Source organism: Equus asinus, chromosome 13 (genome assembly GCF_041296235.1).
Source record: "Equus asinus isolate D_3611 breed Donkey chromosome 13, EquAss-T2T_v2, whole genome shotgun sequence".
NCBI classification, from domain to species: domain Eukaryota; kingdom Metazoa; phylum Chordata; class Mammalia; order Perissodactyla; family Equidae; genus Equus; species Equus asinus.
This window is the reverse complement of record NC_091802.1, coordinates 55,465,135-55,487,012: the sequence shown is the minus strand read 5'-3', so window position 1 is coordinate 55,487,012 and position 21,878 is coordinate 55,465,135. Positions and strand designations below refer to the sequence as shown.

The 21,878-nt window shown below is 54.9% G+C and overlaps 1 protein-coding gene across 1 annotated transcript; it reads right to left on the bottom strand.

Moving 5' to 3' along the window:
- Nucleotides 1-1,074: 1,074 nt before the first annotated feature.
- CDR2L (cerebellar degeneration related protein 2 like) lies at nucleotides 1,075-13,528 on the bottom strand. Its single transcript, XM_044744359.2, has 5 exons — nucleotides 13,000-13,528; nucleotides 6,136-6,248; nucleotides 5,740-5,888; nucleotides 5,012-5,176; nucleotides 1,075-4,062 (listed from the first exon to the last, which is right to left on the bottom strand). Exons 1-5 carry the CDS (start codon nucleotides 13,073-13,075, stop codon nucleotides 3,171-3,173), a joined length of 1,395 nt encoding a protein of 464 aa, XP_044600294.1. The 5' UTR covers nucleotides 13,076-13,528; the 3' UTR covers nucleotides 1,075-3,170.
- Nucleotides 13,529-21,878: the final 8,350 nt, after the last annotated feature.

Below are 21,878 nucleotides of genomic sequence, written 5' to 3'. Positions count from 1 at the left end.
ATGCAGTATTGCATAGTGGCATTGGTCAGCTCTGGGTTAGAATATTTCTATGTGACTTTGAATTACTAACTTAACCTCTAAGCCTCCGGATCCCCATCAGTAAAATAGAGATTTTATAGCTGCCTCATAAGGCTGCTGAGGGCATCACATACATATAAAGCACATAACCCTGGCTGGCACAAAGTCAGCAGGCAACAAATGTTAGCTGCTACTAAGGGATGCTAAGTGTGTACAGGTTCAAGGAAATTTTACTTTCGCAGATCTGATGGCTTTTTTTCTGCAGTACTGGGGTGGGAAATCCAGTCTGACTAGCTCCATACCAGACCTTCTTTCCCTCTTGGAGAAGCTGGGCAGGCAGCAGGGTCATGCCTCTTGGCATGAGTGAGTGGGCAAAGCTGCCCTCTTTGTCCTGAAAGCAGCTTCCTTCACACCTGCCCCTGGTCTGCGTAGTTCCCTGAAAACACCCAGGGCTTTCAGCTCAGGGGTTGCAGGGAGGGCGCAGGCAGGTCTGTTTCCTAGGGCGGTGGAAGGGGGGACCAATTCCCTACAAAGAGGTTCAATGTATTTGTCTTGGGATGGGGAAGATTGTCAGTCTCAGGCAGGAGAGGCCGGGGGAAAAACCTAGGGAGGCAGCTGAGGAAGGACAAAGTGGTGGCAGGAAGGAAGAAGGGATGGGAAAAAATATGTTCAGAGGGCGATTTAAAAGGCCAAGGAGAGAAGGGTGGCTGGATACAGGCCACAGACAGCTTCCTGTGCTCCTCAGGCGTGACTGCGCTAGGTATCACACCCCACAATGTGCTCTCCATCCCACTGGAGACAGGTCACAGCAGGAGAGGAAAATCTGACAGCCACTTGTATGCTGGGCACGTTAAAACCCCACACAGTTCAGTTGATGTAAAAAGCATAGAAACTGCCAATATGGGGCCCAGCTCTGGATTCCCACGCCACACCATGCTCACCTCCAGGATCCGAGGGAGGTTGCTCCTGGCTCCTTCAGGAACGTTGGGGGGGGGGCGGGGAGGGTGCTGGTTGGGGGTCCCCGAGCCTACCTCCCAGAGAATACCTTGGAAGCTTCTCCATGTGGGATTGGGATCCAGAGCCAGCTGAATTTTCTGTCTGGAAATGGGAGAGTGGCAAAGGCAGCAAGAAACTGACCCCTCCAAGATTCAGGAGCATTTTCTTCAGCTTCTGAAGTCACCTGTGCTGTTGGCAGGTGTGGGTTGCAGGAGGGAATTTACAAAATCTGTATAGGAAGGAGGGTCCACCCAGCACGGGGCGCCCTGCAAGGCAACATAGCTGGCACTCAATAAATGTGGTAACTTCCAAAAGCCCACTCTTTAGAGCCGTTTGGCTGCCAATCACAGGGGAGTGAAGCTCAGGCTGTCCCCCTCTCCTCACCGCTGTGATGGGAGGCGGTGTGTGACACACAGACACAGGACCATGGCTCTGGGGCCATTTCTGCTTTTAGAATACTGATGCGTTTTTTATTAAAGAAGAGAATAAAGCATTTGTAAATATATTTCTCTCATGTATACTTCAAAGGTGACGCTGGTCGGCTGCTACAGAGCAGGGGAGCAAACAGGCGGGAGCCGTTCCTCCACCCCGTCCCACCCCTTCCCTCCACCCTAGATCACAGACACATGGAGGGCTGGGAGCTGCCCAGCTCCAAAGGACAAAAGGTTCCAAGATGTGTGAACAGGACCAGCTGACAGCTCTCATCACAGTGCCGCCCGTAGAACAGCGTGGTGCCTCCAGGGGGGTCGGGCATGCTTGTTAAGAAAACCCCTTTACCCCTTCAGAACAAATAAGGCATGAAGGTTCCCCACTGGGCTCCCAGCACAGGGGCCGGGGCCACCAACTTCCACTGGGCTGTGTGGCTCCTCCGATTTCTAGGGTCTCAGGATGGGCAGCAGAAGGAACTGGAAGCCCTGAAGAACTGCTCAGGGCAAGCTGGGGACCTGGGCATCTCTTAGCTGAAGCTGGACTGTCTGAAGCCTTAACAAAAGATTAACCCCCTGACCCAGCTGGGTCCTCAAAAGCCCCCCACAAAAGTGGGAGGTTAAGAGCAGACATTTTATGCGGGGGAGGAGATGTTCCCCATCCTGGTCCCATTTCAATACTGTTCAGTGTGGGATGAGAATCTTGGGCAGGGGCGGACGCTGGGACCACTGGCTGGTGGCACATGCCAGGGGCATCCCGGGGGTGGCAGGCATGACCTCCACTGGGGTAGGCCAGTGGGGAGCATGGAAGTGAATGAGACGTCATGGTCCCTGAGATGGGGGCAGGCAGAGGCCAAGCTCGGTGAGTCAGAGGCGGCGTGCAGAGATGGGGGGCTCCCCACTGCCCAGATCCCTAGAAGGCTTAATGCCCAGAAGGCATTTCCAGGGCTGGAACCCAAAGAGGCTGGCTCTGAGGGGAACAGGGTATACGGCCGGTGGATAGCTGCTGAGGAGCTCCCTGTTCCCTGCTCTGATTGGCTACAGATCTACAGTGGGCTGAGGGTCTCCAGGGCTAGGCCCCCCCTCACCAGGGCTGGAGTGGGTGGCACTTGGGGCCCGGCTGAGACTTTCTGCTTCGCATGGCAGGGGCTATCTCTGACCTGGTCAGGACCCTGGGGGTGGGATAGCTGGTGCTCCGGGAATGACAGCGCATCACAGCTGGGGAGAAGCAGTGGATGGTCCAGGAGACCCCTGGAACCTGTAACAGCTGGCTCTGGGGTCCCCCTTCAAGTGTTTTCAGTTGTGGCAAGGGGTCAGGGAGACCTTGCATTGCAAATCTCTCGGAAAAAAATGAACTTGGAAAAAGAAAAGGGCAACTGGTCCAGAATGGCTTTCAGAAGCCTGGCCACAAATCTGAGAGCAAGGCCCAGGGTCAGGAAGCCCGGGGCTAGGGGAGCTGGGAATCCCCAGGGGAGTGGGGATGTTTGGCTTTGAAACTCTGAGCTGTGCCCTTGGGCTGAGTGGAGGGTCCCGGGAGGCAGGATGTGTGGACTGCCTCTCAGGTCAGCAGGGAACATGCTGCATCCCCCACACGCTCCCTGGGCCAGAGAGCGGCCTCCACTGGGATATATTGCTGCTAAAGGGCTCCCTCACCAAAGGCTGCATGGCCCAGGCATGAGGGACCCCACGGCCTGACCCTGGGGCAGGCTGTAGGCCCGGGGCAGGAAAGGGTCACTTGCTGCTGTGCGTCTTGACTTTGGTGGCATTGATGTCAGCCTTGGTCTTCTGGATCCTGGAGAAGATCTCCTTGAAGAGCGCCTTGTACTCGGGTTGGCTCTGCTCCAGCCGCTTGTCCACGGCCTCCACGTGCTGACTCAAGCTCTTCTCACCGGCTTTGGCCTCCCCCTGGCCCTCCTCGCCCCCGCGCAGGTCCCTCCATGAGCTGTCCCGGGAGATGGGCCGTGACGTCTGCACGCCGGCGTGCCGCACCCCGGCGCCGTGCTGCCGGCACTTGCTCAGTAGCTCCTCGTACTTCTCGAGCAGCGCGTGGTACTGTTCGTCCACCTCCCGCAGGATGGACATGCCCCGCTTGCGCACGCTGTTGGCGTGCAGCGTGAGGTTGCCCGCGTGCCGGCTGGCGGGGTCTTTGGCCACAATGGCGTTGAGCGCCGTGTCACTGCAGCTCTTGCGCACAGCATGGCCCGGGGAGGCGGCCGGAGAGGAGATACCGTCCTGGGCGCCCGAGTCGTCCCCGCTGCCTGGCTGTGGGTCGTCGGCCTCAGGGGCCTGGGTGAGGGGCGCCAGCAGGGCCTCGGCCAGGTGGTCCTCCCGGCCCAGCAGGTAGGTCTTGGCCTGCTTCATCTGCTGCAGCTCCAGCAGCTCGGCCTCCAGCTCCTGCACGCGCAGGCGGCAGCCCTCCATCTCGCAGAGCTGCCGCTCCAGCTCCGAGTACTCTTGGAGCACCGCCGCATACTCGCGCTCCGCCCTCTCCTTGCGCTGCCGCTCCTGGCTCACCTGGGTACGCAGCACCCCCACCAACGTCTGCAGCCGCTCGTTCTCCTGCTCCAGGGGCCGTGGGCCCAGCTCCAGAGAGGAACTATGCAGGCGGAAGGCATCTTCACACCTGGGAGGGAGCGACAGCAGGCAGGGAGAGGGCGGAGGTCATGGCCGAGGCCTGGGAGCCCAGCCCTGGACACTTGCATCTCTCTTGTCCACTGGGCTGGACATTCTGTTTCTCCCCTAGATCCACTCCCGGCCCTTCTCCCCCTGCTGTCTGCCCTGGGAGGGTGACACCAATGGTCTGCTTCAGCCAGGTTTCCTGGCTCTCTCCTGAGCTCAGCTAATCGAGGCACCCGCAGGAAGTCAGTGGGTGGGAGCAGAAGGTCATGGGGATGTCTTCTCCAGGCTCCTTTCCTGGTTAGTGCGGCAGGCAGCACCCTGCATACCTTCTCGGTTCCGGTACCCTCCCTTCTCCTAGCCCCTGTAGGCCTAGGGACAGTAACAGCTTCTCCCTATTGCAACCCTGGGCCGCTGCAGTGTCCCTGAGCTCTCCCTCCACCTCGCCCATACCTCTTTGTTAGTGGCTGCTCAGTTACTCTGTGCGAGATGCTCTCTGTCTCCTGCCAGGACCCTTACTGAAACACCCGCTAAATACACCATATGTGTTCTTGCATTAAGAAGTCATCCCATTAAGAAGATTTAATGGGAACTGAAAGGTATAGTGATTAACCCCTCCTGGTTAGAATTCTGGAGACCTGGGATAAGACACATAACCTTTGAGCTTCAATTTACTCATCTGAGTAGAGGGGATGATAACACACCTCATGGTACTGCCGTGAGAATTAAATCACTTAGAGTGGTGGGCACAGTGCCAGTGCTCAGGAAGCGCCAGCTGCTGACCGTCATTAGCAACAGGACCAGTCTCTCTGATGGCCCAGGCCATGCACCAGCTCTCATTCCCACCTGCTGCCCGGTGCCCACCCTCTCCCTCCTCCCCAGGCTAGCAGTCCCAGGCACTCGGAGACACAGTCCAGGGTCCAGGCTGTTCCACCCACGATGGGGCCCTCACCTACCGGGGGCTGGTGCACAGCTCCTTGAGGCAGGGGAAGGTGTGGATGGTGCGCCTGCGTTCCCGCTTCTCCCGGCGCACTCGCAGCTGCTCCAGGTCCCGCAGCTGCTCCACCTGGGCCTGCAGCTCCTCAACCTGGGCCTGCAGGCGCTCAATGGTCTCCGTCAGCCTGGGGTGGGGGACAGGCATGAGAGGGACTTTAAGGGAATGAGGCCAGCCCTCCTCACTGCAGCCCTGGAGGGATGTGGGGCTGGGGCAGATGGGCGGCCTTGGGCCATGCTGCTTGGTGCTGAGGTCAGACAGGGAACTCCCAGGACCCACCCTTCTCCCCACCCCCCAGGCCGAGCTGACCATTTCCCCTCTGAGCCACCTCAGCCCTTGTACCCTCTTCTATCACTCATCACCCTGCACTGCAATAAAATATTTACCCGCCTGCCTTCCCTCCCAGGCTGTGAGCTCCCAAGACGGTGGGACAGTGTCTTTGCATCCCCATGACCATATCCCCAGTCCCTAAACAGAGCCTGGTGCATAGCTGGTGCTTAAGGAGGGTGGTGGCCTCAATGTTAAACCACCAAAAACCGACAAGGGCAAACTCACTACCATCCCAGGTTCCCAGGCCTGGGCCTCTGGGAGAAGGAACATGAGTCACACCCACCAGACCATATACCCACATGCACACCCAGCGCTGAGCCTCTCCCTCACCTGCCCCCCAGCCCCCTGCCCAGCCCTCACCCATGGATCTTCTGCTGGGCAGCCCTACTCTCCAGCACCAGCTTCTGGTTGGTCAGCTCCAGGTCTCGGGCTGTCAGGTCCAGCTGCTCGTACACTTTGGCGTGCTGCTCATTCACATGCCGCAGCGTGTCCAGCTGCTTGGTCAGGTACTGAGGGGGTGAAGTGGGGAGGGGGGTGAGTAACGTTCAGAACAGGGGTGGGAAAATGTCTCTGCCTGGGCCCTCCTCCCACTTCTAGGAACAGGTTTACTTTGGGGTATTCATCTGCAGCACAGTTGTACAGGTTGCGAACTGCACAAGGCTGTGTCTGCTAAGAGGGTGCCTTTTTCTAAGTTGCACAAAGGCACACACAGGCCAAGGGGCCCTTGGTGGGCGGGGGAGCCTGTGCGGCCCTCACCTCGATCTCCTGCACTTGCTCCTCATTGGTGGAGTACATCTGCTGCAGGGACTCCTCCAGCTCCTTGTTCCTCTCCAGCAGCGTCTTCCCCAGCTCCGCGGCCAAGTGCAAGTCTGGAGGGAGGGGCAGAAGGTGGGAGAAACATGAGCAGTGGGAGAATGAAGTCAGAGGACCCCCACTGATGTTCTGAGCATTCATTCTGGGCTGGACCTTGGGGACCCCAAGCAACCAGGACACGGTGGCACCCTCGGAGAACCTGGAGGCCTGGGAGGGGCTGTAAGCTGGGAGCTAAAGCTTTGCACTGGCTGTGGCTTCTACCTGGAAAGTCCTTTCCCTAGACTCCCAGGGCTCATCCCTCTCCTTCTTTAAGTCTGTGTTAAATGTCACCTCCTCCAGGAGGCCTTTCCCCATTGATTCAGAACTGCACCTTCCCCGACCATGCACTCCCTTCCACTTAATTTTTCTCCTTAGCAAGCGTCAGCATCTAACTTACAATCTGCTCATTTACCTCGGTCATCTCCCCTGACTACCTGTTAGCCCACAGTGCAGGGACTGTGCCTGTCTCGTTCACCGATATCCCCAGGCCCTAGCACAGTACCTGGCACAGAGCAGGTGCACAGTGAATCTCTTTTGAAAGAACGAATGAGTGGAATGTGATAAGAGCATCAACAAACATGGGGCAAATGCCCTGGGACGATAGGGACAGGAGAGTTCAGTCTTCCTGGGGACAGCGGAGGCTCAGGCGATGGGCAGCCTTCGAACTGGGCTTGGAAGGGTCACCAGGAGCTCACTGCGCATTGGAAGGGGCAGAAGGGCGGGCTGGGTATTAGAATTGGATGAGGCTTCGGAGCTCTGTGGCCCAACCTCCTCCTTTTATATTCATATTCATAAATATATTCCTTTCATTTCTAAAAAGAGGTAGGCAGAGTGATGAAAATGCACTAAAATTGATTGTGATGATGATTGTACAACTCTGTGAATAAACTAAAGGCCACTAAGTTGTCTTGTACTTGAAATGAATGAATTATATGGTGTGTGAATTATATCTCAAAAAAACTATCAAAAAAAAGATATAGGCAGCTGAGACTGGTGGGGTGGGGAGCAGGCCCTCAAAGAGGCCCTCAGACAGGCTCAGGCTAAGTTCACAAGGCTCTTGGCTTCTTTTTTCTTTGCTTGAGGAAGATTGTCCCTGAGCTCACATCTGTGCCAAGCTTCCTCTATACTGTATGTGGGACGCTGCCACAGTGTGGCTTGATGAGCGTGTGTGGGTCCGCACCCAGGATCTGAACCCACAAACCCTGGGCTGATGGGGCAGAGCACATGAACTTAACCACTACGCCACCGGGCCAGCCCCAGCTCTTTGCTTTTTAAAAGAGCTTTAAGGTTTGTGTTAAGGCGCACTTGACATAAACAATTAAACAGTACAGAAAGGTTAAAAAACGGTGACAAAAAATTACTTGCAAATGTACATCATCTATTCTTAGATCTATCACTGGGAATTCCATAAACAACCGACATGGCCCCAAGTGGTTACGAAAGAACATTTGTAAGTAATTAAAGTCACACTCTGTGTGTGGGGCAGGGGGGAGTGGGGAGAGATGGGGTAGAAGGAAAAGCACCACCTGGAGTGAGGTGCTGTCAACACGCTGGTAACCATCCTCCTAAACAGCTCTCTGTGCTTAAAACAGCTATGGACACAATTTTGTGTAAACAGATCCACTTTTTTTAATTTAATAACATGGCATGGACAGCTTTCTGTGTCAACACAGATCTAGAGGGTCATTTGTAGTGGAGGTGAATAGTCTATGCAGGTCCCCAAATAGCCATCCCTAAGTAGTATTTATTGTTGGACTTTTAGGGTGTTTTCAACTCTTTCTCTATTAAAAATGAAACTGTAATTAACTTCATAGTACAAAAATCTTTGTGCAAATTACAGCCTATTTCCTGAGGATACTTCCTGGAAAGAGAATTACCAGGGCAAAGGCTGGGTCTATTTGATTCCTTCTACCAAAGTGCTGTCCAGGAAAGCCTGGCTCTTTCTCCCATTGTGAGGCTGTTTCTTAGAAAAGCCCCCAATGTAGGCTGATGGCGTCGATCCGGATGAAGACGCTGGAGGCAACTGTTGGGGGCCAATGTGATGTGGTCCAGGGATCCAGCTCTTCACCATGCACGGTATAGAGGGGGTGCATGGTCTCTATACCCCCTCCTGGCAAGTTTCACAAATACAGTGCTTTCAGCTGAGCCCGCTGCTCGCCCTGGACAGGCCTGGGGTGGGGGTTTTCCTCTTGGAAGAGCCCTGGAGAACAGTAACTCCAGTGGGCATTTGAGAGCAGAGCCTCAGGTTTTTTTCAGCCAGGCTGGGGTAGGACTGACATCGTCTTCCGAAAGCCAGACAGGCCTGAGCAGACAGCAGGCCTGGACAAAAGGCCAAGCTGCTCATCAGGAACAAACCTGGAGTCTGCCCCCATGCATGGAGGTGAGGTTTTGAAGCAGCCAGAGTCCTCCTGGGCCTAAGCTGGGAGGAGGGCCCTGTGCCTAGATGTCACCCGGAGGCATTCCCTGGCTGAGAAGGATGCAGAGCAAGGCTGCCATAACTTAGCCTGGAAAAACAAAAGCTGCCTTCCTGAACACCTACCTCAGCCATTAAAAAATACTAAATCATATAAATCTCAGATAAGAATCTTTAGCTTTGAGCAATGAACTTGCCGATGATGCCACAAAAACTAGTTACCTAACACAAAGCTAGTAGGGGAAGGAGGACACTTGTATGAACTTCTTAATTATAAGTTGGGCACGTCTGGAGGGGTCTGTCTACAAAGTGTGAAGTTCGATGTTAGGATCACAAAACTGCAGCCCTGTGTCATGTTGGGTGCTTGGTGGAAATTCAGGAGCCCGGCAAGACCACCCCCAGTTCGTGATAAAGGAGCCACCCCATCTTCCTATTCTCAAATGGGATGGTGAGCATTTGGCTCATCCCCAAACACTATCAAATAATTCAGGAATAAATAAAAATGATGAACAGAGGGCCTCACTCATCAATATTTTCTCCCTTGGGAACTATCAGGTGGTCTGTGAATAGGCCACTGCTACTGATGCCACCTCCTACATTGGCATCAGGGGACAGGCTCTGTGGAACCCGTGCAGCTTAACCTAGAGTCCAAGGCCACAGGCTCAGAGGCAGAGTGAGGAAAGGCCAATAACAACTGCGCTTTATGCTCTTCCTTCTAGGCGAGCATCTGAGCTGTGTGTGCATTCCCGCTGCCAGCAGGCTGGGGCAGCTGCAAGTCACACTATAAACCAGGGAACTGAAGCTTGCCCTGCAAAGGCAGCGAATGTGATTCAGGGATGGGGAGGAAGGGAATATAACAGAAGCTGTTTTGGGTGGAGGAGAATCTCAGAAACTGTCTCAGGGAAACTGGATCACGATGCAAGCTAAGCTGGTCAAAGCTGCCGGGAGGGATCACAGGAAAAGTCTAGAAGCTGCAGAGCAGAGGACAGAGGGGAGCCAAGTGCTGGGGAAAGGACACCAGCTAGCTGAGGGCTGGTGATGGCTCTGGGAGGGTGCAGCTCCCCCTGGATCAGAGCGCGTGGGAGGCTGGAGTGGGGGAATGGGGAAGCTGGCTAAGTCGGAAGTAGAAGCCAGAGTAATAAACAGCCTGTCATGGCCAGATGAATGGTCACACTGGACCAAGCCAGGGAAGGTACTGAGTCTGAACTGGCACCTCTGCTGCCTGGACCCTGGAGTTTTCTGGGGTCTCCTGCAGTGGCTTCGGCAGTTTTGCCCTCTGAGTGTTTGCTGAGGTGCTGCTCATGAGCAACGCCCCAGAGACCTGAGAGGGAACAGCTGGGAGCCAAGGAGATGTCTTGGAAAAGAAACCCTGAAATCCCACCATTCCTCACTGGTTGGGGTCGAGCTGGGGTCCTGTAGGCTCCAGAGCAGAGAGGTGGGAAAGGGAATGGGGACAGGCACAGGGAAGAAGAGACAAAGATAAGGGGGGGGGGGGGAGGCTATCTACCACCTGGCAGGGCTGTGGGCATCCTGCTCATAACCTCCTGGGCACCAACATCAGGAACTCTGGATCCACAGAATTGGGGTCCGGTCACCTCCCTCCCCTTGCCACGTCAGAGCTTTCCCCTGAGGCTGAGACTCAAGGTCAGGTGCCCAGGACTTCAAATCTGTGACTCAGCAGCCATCTCTCAGCCTGGAAAGAGGCACCCACAGGGCCCGCCATGCCTGGTCCAAGCTGGGGGAGGGAGGCGGGGAGAGAGAGTGCCAGTGTTTAATAATTAATGGCTTTTTCTATTTTTACAGGTGCTTGTGGCCATGGGCAGAGGGACACAGTGAGAATCGAGGACCTTGCTTGCCCCAATTGTCTCCCTCCACTGGGACGGAACAGCATCAAAGTCAAACAGGATCTCGATGGCCAAGCTTCCGAAAGTGAGGTGGGGCCTGCCTCCCGGACAAGGGGAAACAGACATGGAGGGGAGATTGGGCTGGCTGAGCACACCACTTCCTGGGACACTCGGAGGCAACTAGGGAGCAGCTGGGCAGGAGAGAATTTGGGGATTGGGTATAGGGAACGGGGACACGACAGGCACCTGATCCCCAGTGTGGCTGGCCTTTGGCCCATGCTCACCCCCCCATCCAGCTCTCCATGCCGGGCCCCACGCCTGGGACTTCCTCGGAGCCCCACCTTCGGCACTCTAGATAACTCGTACTTTCCAGTCATGTGTGGTTCCAGTCATGTTGCTCTGTGCCTTAGTACCAGCGTCCCCTCAACCTAGAATGCCTGCCTTCTTTCCTCTGCCTGGGGAGCCCCTACTCACCCTCTAGCTCGGAGGGGCCTTTGCATTAGCTTTTCTGAGTCTCACAGCACAAGGCCCCCCTGTCTCTGCTCTCACTGTCTACGGGGCCCACAGCTGCTGCAGAACCCCTGTCACTCGTCACAGTAGCTAGTTTGGTCCCATTTTTGCCTCCTCTGCTGGAACGCGTAGTCTCCTGAGGGGAGAGCACGTTCCCAGGCTCAGCACAGCACTGGCCCAAGGCGAGCAGACATTTGGGTTTTGGTCAAAAGCCCTATTTCTTCTGAGACTCTCTCGTTTCTGGTATCCCTCCTTGTTCCTGGACTCTGGCTACTACTGGGGCTTCAGGCTGAGGCCGACTGCTGCAGACCAGCAGGGCCAGAAAAGTGGGGGGCCGCTGGGCCCACCCCTCACCCTGGCCCCAGAGCATGGCCACCCAGCCCAGCTGGAATCTCAAGACCTCTCCCTTTCCGGAAGCAGCACATCACCCACCCCTACTCCCTGGCTCCTTCCTCCCACATCTGGGCCAGGCATGGTGCCAGAGATTTCGTTAGGGGTGCGGGAATGAAATGAGACAGCAACAATATCAGCATCTGCCTCCCGGGAGGCCATCTTCCCGGGCACTCAGCTTCCAATCTTTCCTTCTGGGCCCGCCTCTTCCATGAAGCCCTTTCACTGCATCCTCTCGCCCACACTCAGTTACAGGCTCACCTCCACCTGCTGGGGCGCACCTAGAGGGGCCAGGGCTGGGACTATTCCCAACTCCCAGGATGGTGTCTGACACTTAAGTGGAGCCTGATAAGTGTTCGTGGAATGCAAAGTTTTGGGGGTAACGCCCAGGATGGGGGAGGGGGATGCCAATATTGGGCATCTCACTCCAGGCAGGGAGGCTGGGGGTAGACTCTAGAATAGAGTATGGCAGAGTTCAGCCCAGCACCCCCAATCCCACACTGGTCCCCCAGGGGCTCTGATTAACCCACAGTCCTGAGCACAAGGATGGAGCCTCATCTACCAGCAAATCTGGCCACGTGGAGACGTGGGTCAGGATCAGAAAACAAAGGCTCTGGGATCTGGGTAGATGCCTTGCGTGAGGGCAAAGCCAGGTGTTGGGTGCCTGGAAGATAGAGACCCAGAGGAGGGGGTGTCAGTACATGCTGAAGCAGTCTTGTGTCCACCCCTGCCTGGTTTGCTGGGTGACTGTGGTCACTTCTCCTGGACATGTTTCCCTGTCCTCTCCAGCTCTGACCACCCAAGGATGAGGTGCTTGGGGGGAGGCGGGGGTGGATCAGAGTCCACTTCAGCACGCCTTGCCCCTGCCCCTCTAAGGCCTCCTCCTCCTTCCTGCCCTAACAGCCCCGCCCCCTATTCTGAGTGATGTCACTTGGGCCACCTCATCACCAGCTTCTAACCCCCTTCCAGTCACCCTCTCTTCCCATCTGAGGGTGGAGGGTGCCTCCATCTTTACTCAGGCTCTAATCTGGCTCGTTGCTCTGAATTCCCAAATTTGACCCCCTCCAAACCATGAGCCATTTTGGACAGGGCCAGGAGGCAAAGGGCCAGGGGGCTCCTCCCTCATGGAAGGCAAATTGAAGACGTGGAGTCTCTGCTTCTCCACTGGCAAGGTCCCTGAACCCCCATCCCCTCCCTGGGGAGACAGAAGGCGAGTTGGGGAAACTTTCTGAGAATCTTGGAGCTCAGGAATCCTGGCAGGGAAGGGTCCCGCTGGATTTGGAATGGGATAACGTCCCCCTTACACACACGCCCCACCCTTCCCAGCAAAACCCAGCGAAGGAGCCACCTCCCGGCCTCCGAAGACTTCCAGCCAGCACTCAGGCCCCTAACAATCCCAGGGGCGCCTGGGCAGTTCTGGCCTCTAAGATGGGGTGGGCGGGCTGGGTGAAGTATGCCCCTGTCATCAGGGAAAAGAGGAAGACCGCTCCCCGACTTTTGCAGGTCTCTGCCGGTCGGGTCCAGGTCCGGGGTGATACCGCCCAACAATGGAGAAGCGGACAGGAGTCGCGGGGCGCACTCCGCTTTCCTGTCCCCCTCCCCCGCGCTCACCCTGCTCCAGGTCCTGCTGGTCATACCAGGGCTCCTCTTCCTCTGCGAAGTCCTCCATCCCGGCAGCTTTCCGCATGGCCCCGCGGGCCGCGGGTGAGCGCTGCGGCGGCGCAGCTCAGGGCCGGGGCGCGGGGCCCGGGACAATGCGGCGGAGGCGGGCCGGGCCTCCCGCGTCGCGGACTCGGGCTGCAGCGCCCCCGCCCGCGCCGCGCCCCCTCGCCATCGGCCGCCGATCAGGCGCCCACGCGGGGCTGGCGCGCCACCGCGGTCCGGCCCGGCCGGGGTCCTGCGGAGCGGAGGGCAACGGGCGGAGGCAGCACAAAGGGTGGAGGGGCAGGAACGGCAGGCGGGACGGCAACAAGAAGGGCCCGGGCCTGCCGGCAGGTCTGGAGCGCTACTAGCGCGCGGGTGCCGCGGCGGGCGCCCCCTGCCCGGCTCGGGCCCGCGCTGCCCAACGCCCGCCGAGCGACACCCGGAGCCGCGGCTGCATCTTGGCGGGGTCCGCCCCGCGCTTCCCGAGCCGCCAGCTCCGCGGGGTCGGGCCGACCGCCTCCGGCCAATCAGGAGATTTATGCAAAGCTGGAGGCGGGGCCGAGGGCGGGATCTCCCTGGTGCCTGGGTCCGGCTGTTGCTGGATCAACCCCACCTTCCCTCCAAACTCGACTCCTTCAGTTTACCGCTCGCGGTCTGAAATTAATTTATTTTGTTTACCTGTTGTTTTGTCTCTCTCCCTCTACATCTCCTGGAAGCAAGGCTCTTTCTGTTGTTCACAGCTAGCTTCTCAGTGCCTAGAACAGGCTGGCCCACTGATACCTTCCATGGACACTCTGAAGGAATGAGTATGACTCTACAGTTACCTTAAGGAAGAGTGTTTAAATGCCTGTGGCCGGAAACCTCAGGCCAGGAGTGCCGAAGTTTGAGGGTGTGTTACTTGCATTCTGGGCCTTTCCCGTTAAGGTCCTGTTTCCCTCTGCTTGGGATCCATATCCTATATCCAATTATACCCATTAAAACCGAACAGTTTCACCCATCCAAGCATTCTTTCCTTAAAGGAGCTTTCAGACTCAAGCATTCATGTAAGACATTTTTATTAGGACCCACCATGTACCGGTTCTGTTGAGGTACCCTGGGTATATCCAGCTCTGAATATATGTGGCAAATATATCCAACAAAGGATTTGCATCCAGAATAGAGAAAGAACATCTGTAAGTCCACAAGAAAGACAACCCAGTAGAAAAGTGGGCAAAAGACTTGACCAGGCACTTCATGAATGACCAAATGACCCATTTGGTGACAAGGTGTTCATCTTTTTTAGAAGGATCGACACCTGTGGGAGAAGACAAAGAAGTAGGGTTGGCAGAAGGAGAAGGTGGGTTGGGATGCGGCCTCGGCAAAAGCCTGGCCTGATTCCTGGACAGCTCTGAATCTGCCGGTGACCCTTCAAAGTTACTCTAAGTGGCAGTGAGGGGAGGGCCTTTATATCCTCCTCCCCCCATACACGTATCAACCAGTCTTCAACAGAGGCAGGCTGCCCCTGGGAAGCAGGTGTGACCTTGGGCAAAGGAGCTCTCTTCTCAGAGAGGGCTGAGCTGAGGACTGTCAGCCCGCAGCTCTCCCAGCAGCTGGAGGAACATGTCCTTCAGTCCCGAAGGGGAGTCTGCGCACGCATCACAGCAAGCGCTATCGACACACACCCTATACCCCAGCAATTCTGTTCCAATATATGCGCAACAGAAATAGGCACAGATGTTAATCGAAAGAAATGTACAAGAATGTTCATACCAACGCTGTTGGTAATAGCCCAAACTGGCTATTATCCATCAATAGTCCATCAATACTCTATGACTAAAATGTGGTGTATTTGTGCAATGAAATATTGTATAATACAAATAAAATCTTGAGTGAAAGATGCCAGACACAAACAGTAAAGACCTGTATCAGTTTGCTATTGTTTCTGTAACAAATAACCCCCAATTTAGCAGCTTGAAACAACACAAATTTATTATCTTACAGTTCTGTAGGTTAGAAGTCTGACGTGCATTTCAATGACTGAAATCTAGGTGTCTGCAAGGCTGTGTTCCCTTCTCCAGGGGAGAATCTGTTTCCTTGCCTCTTCCACCTTCTAGAGGCTCCTCACGTTCCTTGGCTCATGGCTCCCTTCCTCTATCTTCCAAGCCACCAACAGCAGGTTGAGTCCTTCTCACATTGCATCACTCTGACCTCTTCTGCTTCCCTCTTCCACTTCTAAAGACTCTTATGATTACATTGGGCCCACCTGGATAATCCAGGATCATCTCCCCATCTCAAGGTCCTTAACTTAACCACATCTGCAAAGTCCTTTTTGCCATGCAAGGTAACACATTCAAAGATTCTGGGGATTAGGATGGGGCATCTTTGAGGGTCAGGATTCCATTTATATAAAGTTTGCAACTGGCAAAAACAAATCGAATCAGGTAGTGTTCAGCCTGGGGGAGTCACATGGGGCACTGTGAGGGGCTAAGGGGTGTTTTATTTCCTGATCTTGGTGCTGGTTACACAGGTGTGTTCATTTGTGAATATCATCGATTTACGACGTGTACACTTCTCTGAATATATGTTATACCTCAATAAAGTAGTTTAGTTATAAAGAAAAAAACCCTGTCGCTGAGACACAGGCAGCCTCTGCCCTTGTGTAGCTTTCATTCTGCTGGTGATAAATAAATAAATTATTACAACCTGCCGCATGTGCTATGAAGGAAAGTAACAGGGTTCTGCGAGAGAGTCTCGGAGAAGATTTGGCATTCAGGAAAGGCCTCCCTCAGGTGACAGCTAAGCTAACACCTAAAGGATGAGACGGTGCCAGCCATGCCAAGCTCTGGGGGGAGAGTGTTCCAGGCAGAGGAGACAGCTAGGTCAAAGTCCCTAAGGCAGAAAGAGCCTGACATATATTAGGAACTGACGGAAGACCAGTGTAGCTAGACTGGAGTGGATAGGGGAGAGATGAAATAAGAGTTAGGGCCATGAGAAGGAGTTGGTATTTTGTTTCCCCCACAGTTGGACATATTTTTTCTTGGACAAAGAGAACCAGCAAAGGGCTTTTCATTTTCAGTTGTAAAATATCACTGGCTTTTTGGAGCATGGATTGGAGGGGAACAATAGTGGAAGCAAGAACACCAGTTTGGCAGCTTTTGTGATCGCCTAGAAGGGAGGTCATGTGGGATGGGCAAGGCTGGTGGCAGTGGAGATGAAGCAAGATGAGAAATATTTGGGATGCAGAACTAGGATGTACACATGAATTGACTGAAGAATCAGAGTGACACCTTAGCCTTCCGGCTCCAGTAACTGGGCGATGATGATGCCGTTTACTGAGAGGGGGACAAAGTGAGTCTAAGGGACAAGCAGGTTGGGGGGCTGAGTTCCAGAGGGATCTGGTCAGGACCCCAAACTCACCAGGTGTTCACAGATTCAGCCTCTGCCCCACCACCTGACTTGTTCATTTCCTCCATCTGCAGCTCTGTGGAAATGTACTCACAGGAGCCAGGGCGACTCCAGGGAGCTCCAGAAGTCTCCAGAGGAGAGCAGGGCAAAGGGCTGAGGGCCAGGGCCTAGGCAGTGAGGATGCTAGCAGGGACCGCCATCTCCCCAGAGCAAGGAAACACAACCTGTACTCCCTCCCCCGACCCTGGAAGATTTACCTCCAACGCCTGGGGCTAAGGATGCTTTTAGCATGACTTAGATGACTCCCATGTTTGAAAATATCCAGCTCCTGGGTCATCTCTCAGCCTTTGGCCTTTGCTACACTGCCACAGCCTTAGCATAGCTCTACCCACATTACCCTCCTTTCCTATAGCCACCTTCCCCCTCCCCCTGCCCCAGAAGTATCACCTGGCAGGGACAAGCTTGTCACAAAGGCTGGATTCTCATTGCTGCCTGAGCACAGGGTTGATTCAGGCTGGGTGCCCCTGGGCCCCACGAGGCTGGTGTGGGATGGGGTGGGCTGAAGCTGGGCAATCAACCCTGCCAGGTTGGTGGGGGCTCCCTGTCCCTCTCTGTAGGGTATAGAGGATTGCCGGCTGGGTGCCCCCCAGAGCTGCGGCTGGCTGAGAGGTGGGGGTGCCTGCTGTGCACCAGGCCTGTTGTGCTGGGCCCTTTGCCTGAATTGGTTCATGGGAACTCCAGGCTCCTGGCCCACTGAGACCACTCCTTGTGCCTTCAGGGCAGACTTTGTATTTTCTAAACTATCCCATGAGGAGGAAAATCAGATTTCCCTTGAAGGAGGAAATTCCTCTGCTTCCCTGAGCTACCAGCCCACAAGCCCTGGGATCTGTTTCAGGCCTTTCCCTCTAATTTAGTCATAGCAGGGTAGAGAGCTGTGCCGGGGTGGGGGTGGGATGAATAAACCGTCTGACCTTAGTGACGCCCAGAGCCTAGTACCTCACCTCATCTGTGTGTCAGGCACACCTATTTCATGGTGCACCTTGTCCAGGGCATTAAGATTGGGCGCTGATGGCCACAGCCCTCGGTGGTCTTGAAGTCCCCCAAGTCTTGGGCATTATGATTCCCCTGGGGTCTATTTTCACACTGCCGCGACCAGGAGCGATTCCTGAGCTCCCACCCGAGCTCCTCGGAAATGCAAGCCCAGATCCTGGATGTGAGACGAGAGGACAGACACAGAAGCGCGGGCGAGCTCGGAGCTGGACCCCACGATGGAAAAGCCCTCCCCGCGAGCGCGCTTCGGCACGGGGCGGGCCTGGGGACCCTGACACGACCGACGGTGGCGCAGTCACCATTGCCCACCGCACAGCCTCGCTCCCCCACCCTTCACCCCAGCCCAGCCCAGCCCAGCCCACCGGAAATGACGATGCGTGCGCAGGCAGCAGTGACGTTAGAGGGTCCTGGCCGCTCCCAGTCATGGGAGTCAGGCTGGGGGAGGGGCAGAGTGCCCAGCCACGCCTATGGCCCTCGGGGTAGTCACTGATCCCACTCGCTGCGCATCTTGGGTTGAGGTCGAGAGATCAGGAGACACGAGGACATCTTCCTCAGGTGCCCCCACCCCTGCAGGCTGCGCTGCCCTTCCTGTCCCCAGACCCGTCATTCCAGCGCTGGGCACACATTGCACTGAATGATCTCGCCGCATCTGTCTCCTCCTCCAGTCTGAGGTCAGCGCCTGGCGGGGTAAGGCGCTCAACACATTTCAATGAGTGAGGTCATTTGGCGTCCATCCCCCTCTTCCCTGTACACCATCTGAGTGTGTCCCAGACAACCGTCTGTTCTGATAGGGGAATTAGTTTAGATTCTCACAGTCCTTGTGGTCAGGAAGTGCTTCCGTATGTCCACCTCTCATCCCTGCAGTTTAAACCCTCGAGACCTGTCATCAGTGGAGTGACCTTAGGATGCTTATGCCGAGAGTGCGCGCCTGTGGCCTCACCCTTATTCCTTTACTACCTCCTCATGGGCTTGTTGGGGGATTCAATGAGTTAACACAGGCCAAGTGCTTAGAACAGTGCCTGGGCCATGAGAGCACTACTCAGTGTTTGCTTTAGGATCATCATTATTATAACTTTTTTACCTGGAGGATCTGTTCCTTGCCCATCCCTACCCCTCTTCTGCCAGGGCTCCTAAGGGGCTGGGGAGACCTGTCCAGGGACCTTACCTTCCTGGTGGGGGTGTCTCAGGGGCAGATGAGACCCCAGACATGGGCCTAAGAGACATGTAGAGAAGCTCCAGGCACATTTGCTCATGCTGGCTCCTGGACTCCATGAATCACAGTGTGCGGCCCCGCTGCCCGGGAGCCCTCTGCCCCTCAGCAGATTGAGAGCTCCTTGAGGGCAGGGACTCTGGCCGGCACATAGCAGGTGCCCCAAGAATGAGCAAGTGAGCGCTCTAAAACCAGTGGCAGAACCATATTCCTTTCCCTCCTTTGCATCTCCGCCCCAGGTGGGATCCACTTGCCCCACCTGAAAGACTCCTGAAAGAACTAAAAAATGAATCTGAGAAAGAGTTGGTGAAAATGTGTCATTCCTATTGACTGAAGTGGACTGCCACAGGGGCTCTACCTTCTGTGGTCACCCAGGAGGGATCTTCATTCATTTGTCCAATAAATAATTTCTGGGTGCTAGGCCGGCACTAGTTGCTGGGGAAGCAGGGAACAAGACAGACCCAGTCCCTGCTCTCATTTCAGTAGAAGAGACAGACACAAACCAAATAAAAAGGCAAAAATATTTAAAACGGGAGTAAAAGTTTTAGGAAACACACTGGGGGCTCAGATAACAAGAACTGGGGATGGGAAATCTCTAAGGGAAAGAGACTTTTACAGTAAGTCCCCAAGGATGAGAGGGGAACAGCCACATGAAGCGTGGGAGGAGGGATGTCCCAGGCAGAAGGAACAACCTGCACGGAGATCCTGGGCAGAAAGAGCTTAGGGGGTTTGAGGAAATGAAGGAAGACCAGCGTGGGTGGAACTGGGGGGCAGGGGGGAGAGGGGAGCAGGGCCCAGATGGGGCAGGGTCTTGGAGGTCACCGTGGAGCATTCCTAAAAAGGGCTCCAAGGTGTTTTCAGTGGGAGAGCTTCGTGAGCTGCCTTTTCCAGTTGCTTGGACTGTTCTGCAGAGAATAGATTAGAGGAGGCAGGAGTGGAGGCTGCTGTAGATGGGAGATGATGGGGGCCCTGGCAAAGGTGGGGGCAGTGGACAAGAGGGAGGCAGAAAATATAATGTACGTGTTTGGGGGAATAGCATCATCAGTACTTGGTGATGGGTTAGACGTGGGCATGACAAGATGAGAGACACCAAGGGTGACACTGGATTTCTGGCTTCAGCACCTAGGAGGTGGCATTTACTGAGATGACGTAACTTAGAGACAAAGGTCAAAAGAGATAAGGGTTAGGCTTTGGGGGAGGAAGTGTGGAGAACAGAATCACCCACAATGTGGCAGTTTTAAACACGGTGCCAGCTTCTCTGACACTTCTTCCACGGGGAGGTGGGCTGTAGGCCCTCTCCCCTTGAATCTGGTGGGCTTGCGACCGCTTTGACCAATAGAGTATGTGGAAGTGACTTTATGTTATTCCCATGCTCCATACTAAAGGGCCATGCAGCTTCCTCCTGTTTCTCTCAGGACCCCCTCTTTGTGTGCACCCTTTGGGACACTCCCTGTCAGAGCCCAGTGTCCCAGCTATGAGAGAGGCCCAAGCCACATGCAGAGGTCTCATGTTGGTGCTTCCATGTGCGCCTCTGGCTGAGCCCAGGTGCCAGATATGTGAGTGAAGAAGCCTCCAGATGATTCCAGCTCCCAGCTGTTCCGAGTTTTAACCCCTCCCCCAGCCATTCTAGTCTTCCCAGTTGAGCCCCCAGACACGGTGGAGCAGACATAAGCTACCTCAGCTGGGTCCTGTCTGAATTACCGACTATGGACTTTATGATAAATTGGTTATTGTTTCATACCAAATTTTAGGAGGTTGTTATGCAGCAATGTACCTAAACCACACATTAAACTGACAACCAAGTTCCAAGATTCCACCTCGCCAGCATCACCTGCATCCTTCTTCTCCATCCCACCCGTGACTGCCTCTGCTCAGCCCTCATCATCTCTCACCTCCCGGCTGGATTCCCGGTATTCAGGTCCTTGTGTCTTCCCTGCAGCAGCCAGAATGACTTGGTTAAGACATAATGATATTCAATGACATTATTCCCCTGCTTCAAAGGCTCCTCATTGCTCAAAGAATAATATAAAAGCTCCTTAACTGGACGTATGCAGCCCTTTATGGTCTGGTCCTGGCCCACCTCTCAAGCTTTATCTCTTTTTTTTAATTTTTAAAAAAAATTTTTATTTAGATTTTTTAATTTTTTCCTTTTTCTCCTCAAAGCCCCCCCAGTACATAGTTGTATATTCTTCATTGTGGGTCCTTCTAGTTGTGGCATGTGGGACGCTGCCTCAGCGTGGTTTAGATGAGCAGTGCCATGTCCACGCCCAGGATTCGAACCAACCAAACACTGGGCTGCCTGCAGCGGAGCGCGCGAACTTAACCACTCAGCCACGGGGCCAGCCCCTTGAGCTTTGTCTCTTATCACTCTCTACATTTCACCCTAACTAGGTGTTTCTGTTCTCTGGATGAACCAAGCTTCTGGGCCTTCCTTCCGCTTGCTCCCCCTACCTGGATGTTGGACTGTTCCGTTTGCCCTTTCAGATCTCTTTGTATCTTCTCCATCTGCTCCAGGCCTGGGAGGCTGAGGCTTTGGTGGGCTGCATCAATGGGCTCCCTTGCTCTCTTGCAGTCTGTGGGCCCACTGATGGGGAGCACTAGCAGAAAATTGGGGGGCAGGAGAAGAGTGAGGGTAGGGTATCTATCCCACAGCGCCCTCCCTTCCAGACCCCACCAGCTCTCTCCTACAGCTGGGCTCTCTTTCTCTGGGTTCTGACAACCATTCCTCCCCTTGCCCCTTTAGGCTTAAGGATGGCTGAGGCTCCTCACTGCTTCTAGACCCAGAGTGCTTCACAGCCCTTGTTGGTTTCTCTTCTCCCAATTAAACTCTCTTTGGTTACTCTGAACGTTCCATCTCTTTCCTGTTGGGACCCTAACTGATACTGTCAGGTATCTTCCAAACCTCAGCACAGCCTCGCCTACTCTGTTGAGTCTTTTCTCACCTGTTCCCACCACAGCCCTGGACAGACTCCCACCCTCGACCCCGTAACTCTCTATTGCCTGTTTCATTGTCCCGTGTGTCTCTCTTGCTCTCGGCAGTAGGAACTTGCCTTTGTAGCTCAGGTCCTAGCACCTTCCAAGGTACCTGGCCTTTAGTGGGTGCTGAGTCATTGCCTGTTGCACGATTCGATTCCTGGTTGAACTCAGAAAAAAGGGCTCCAGGGAGGGCCGTGGGAGCCACGGACTAGAGACTCTTTATGCT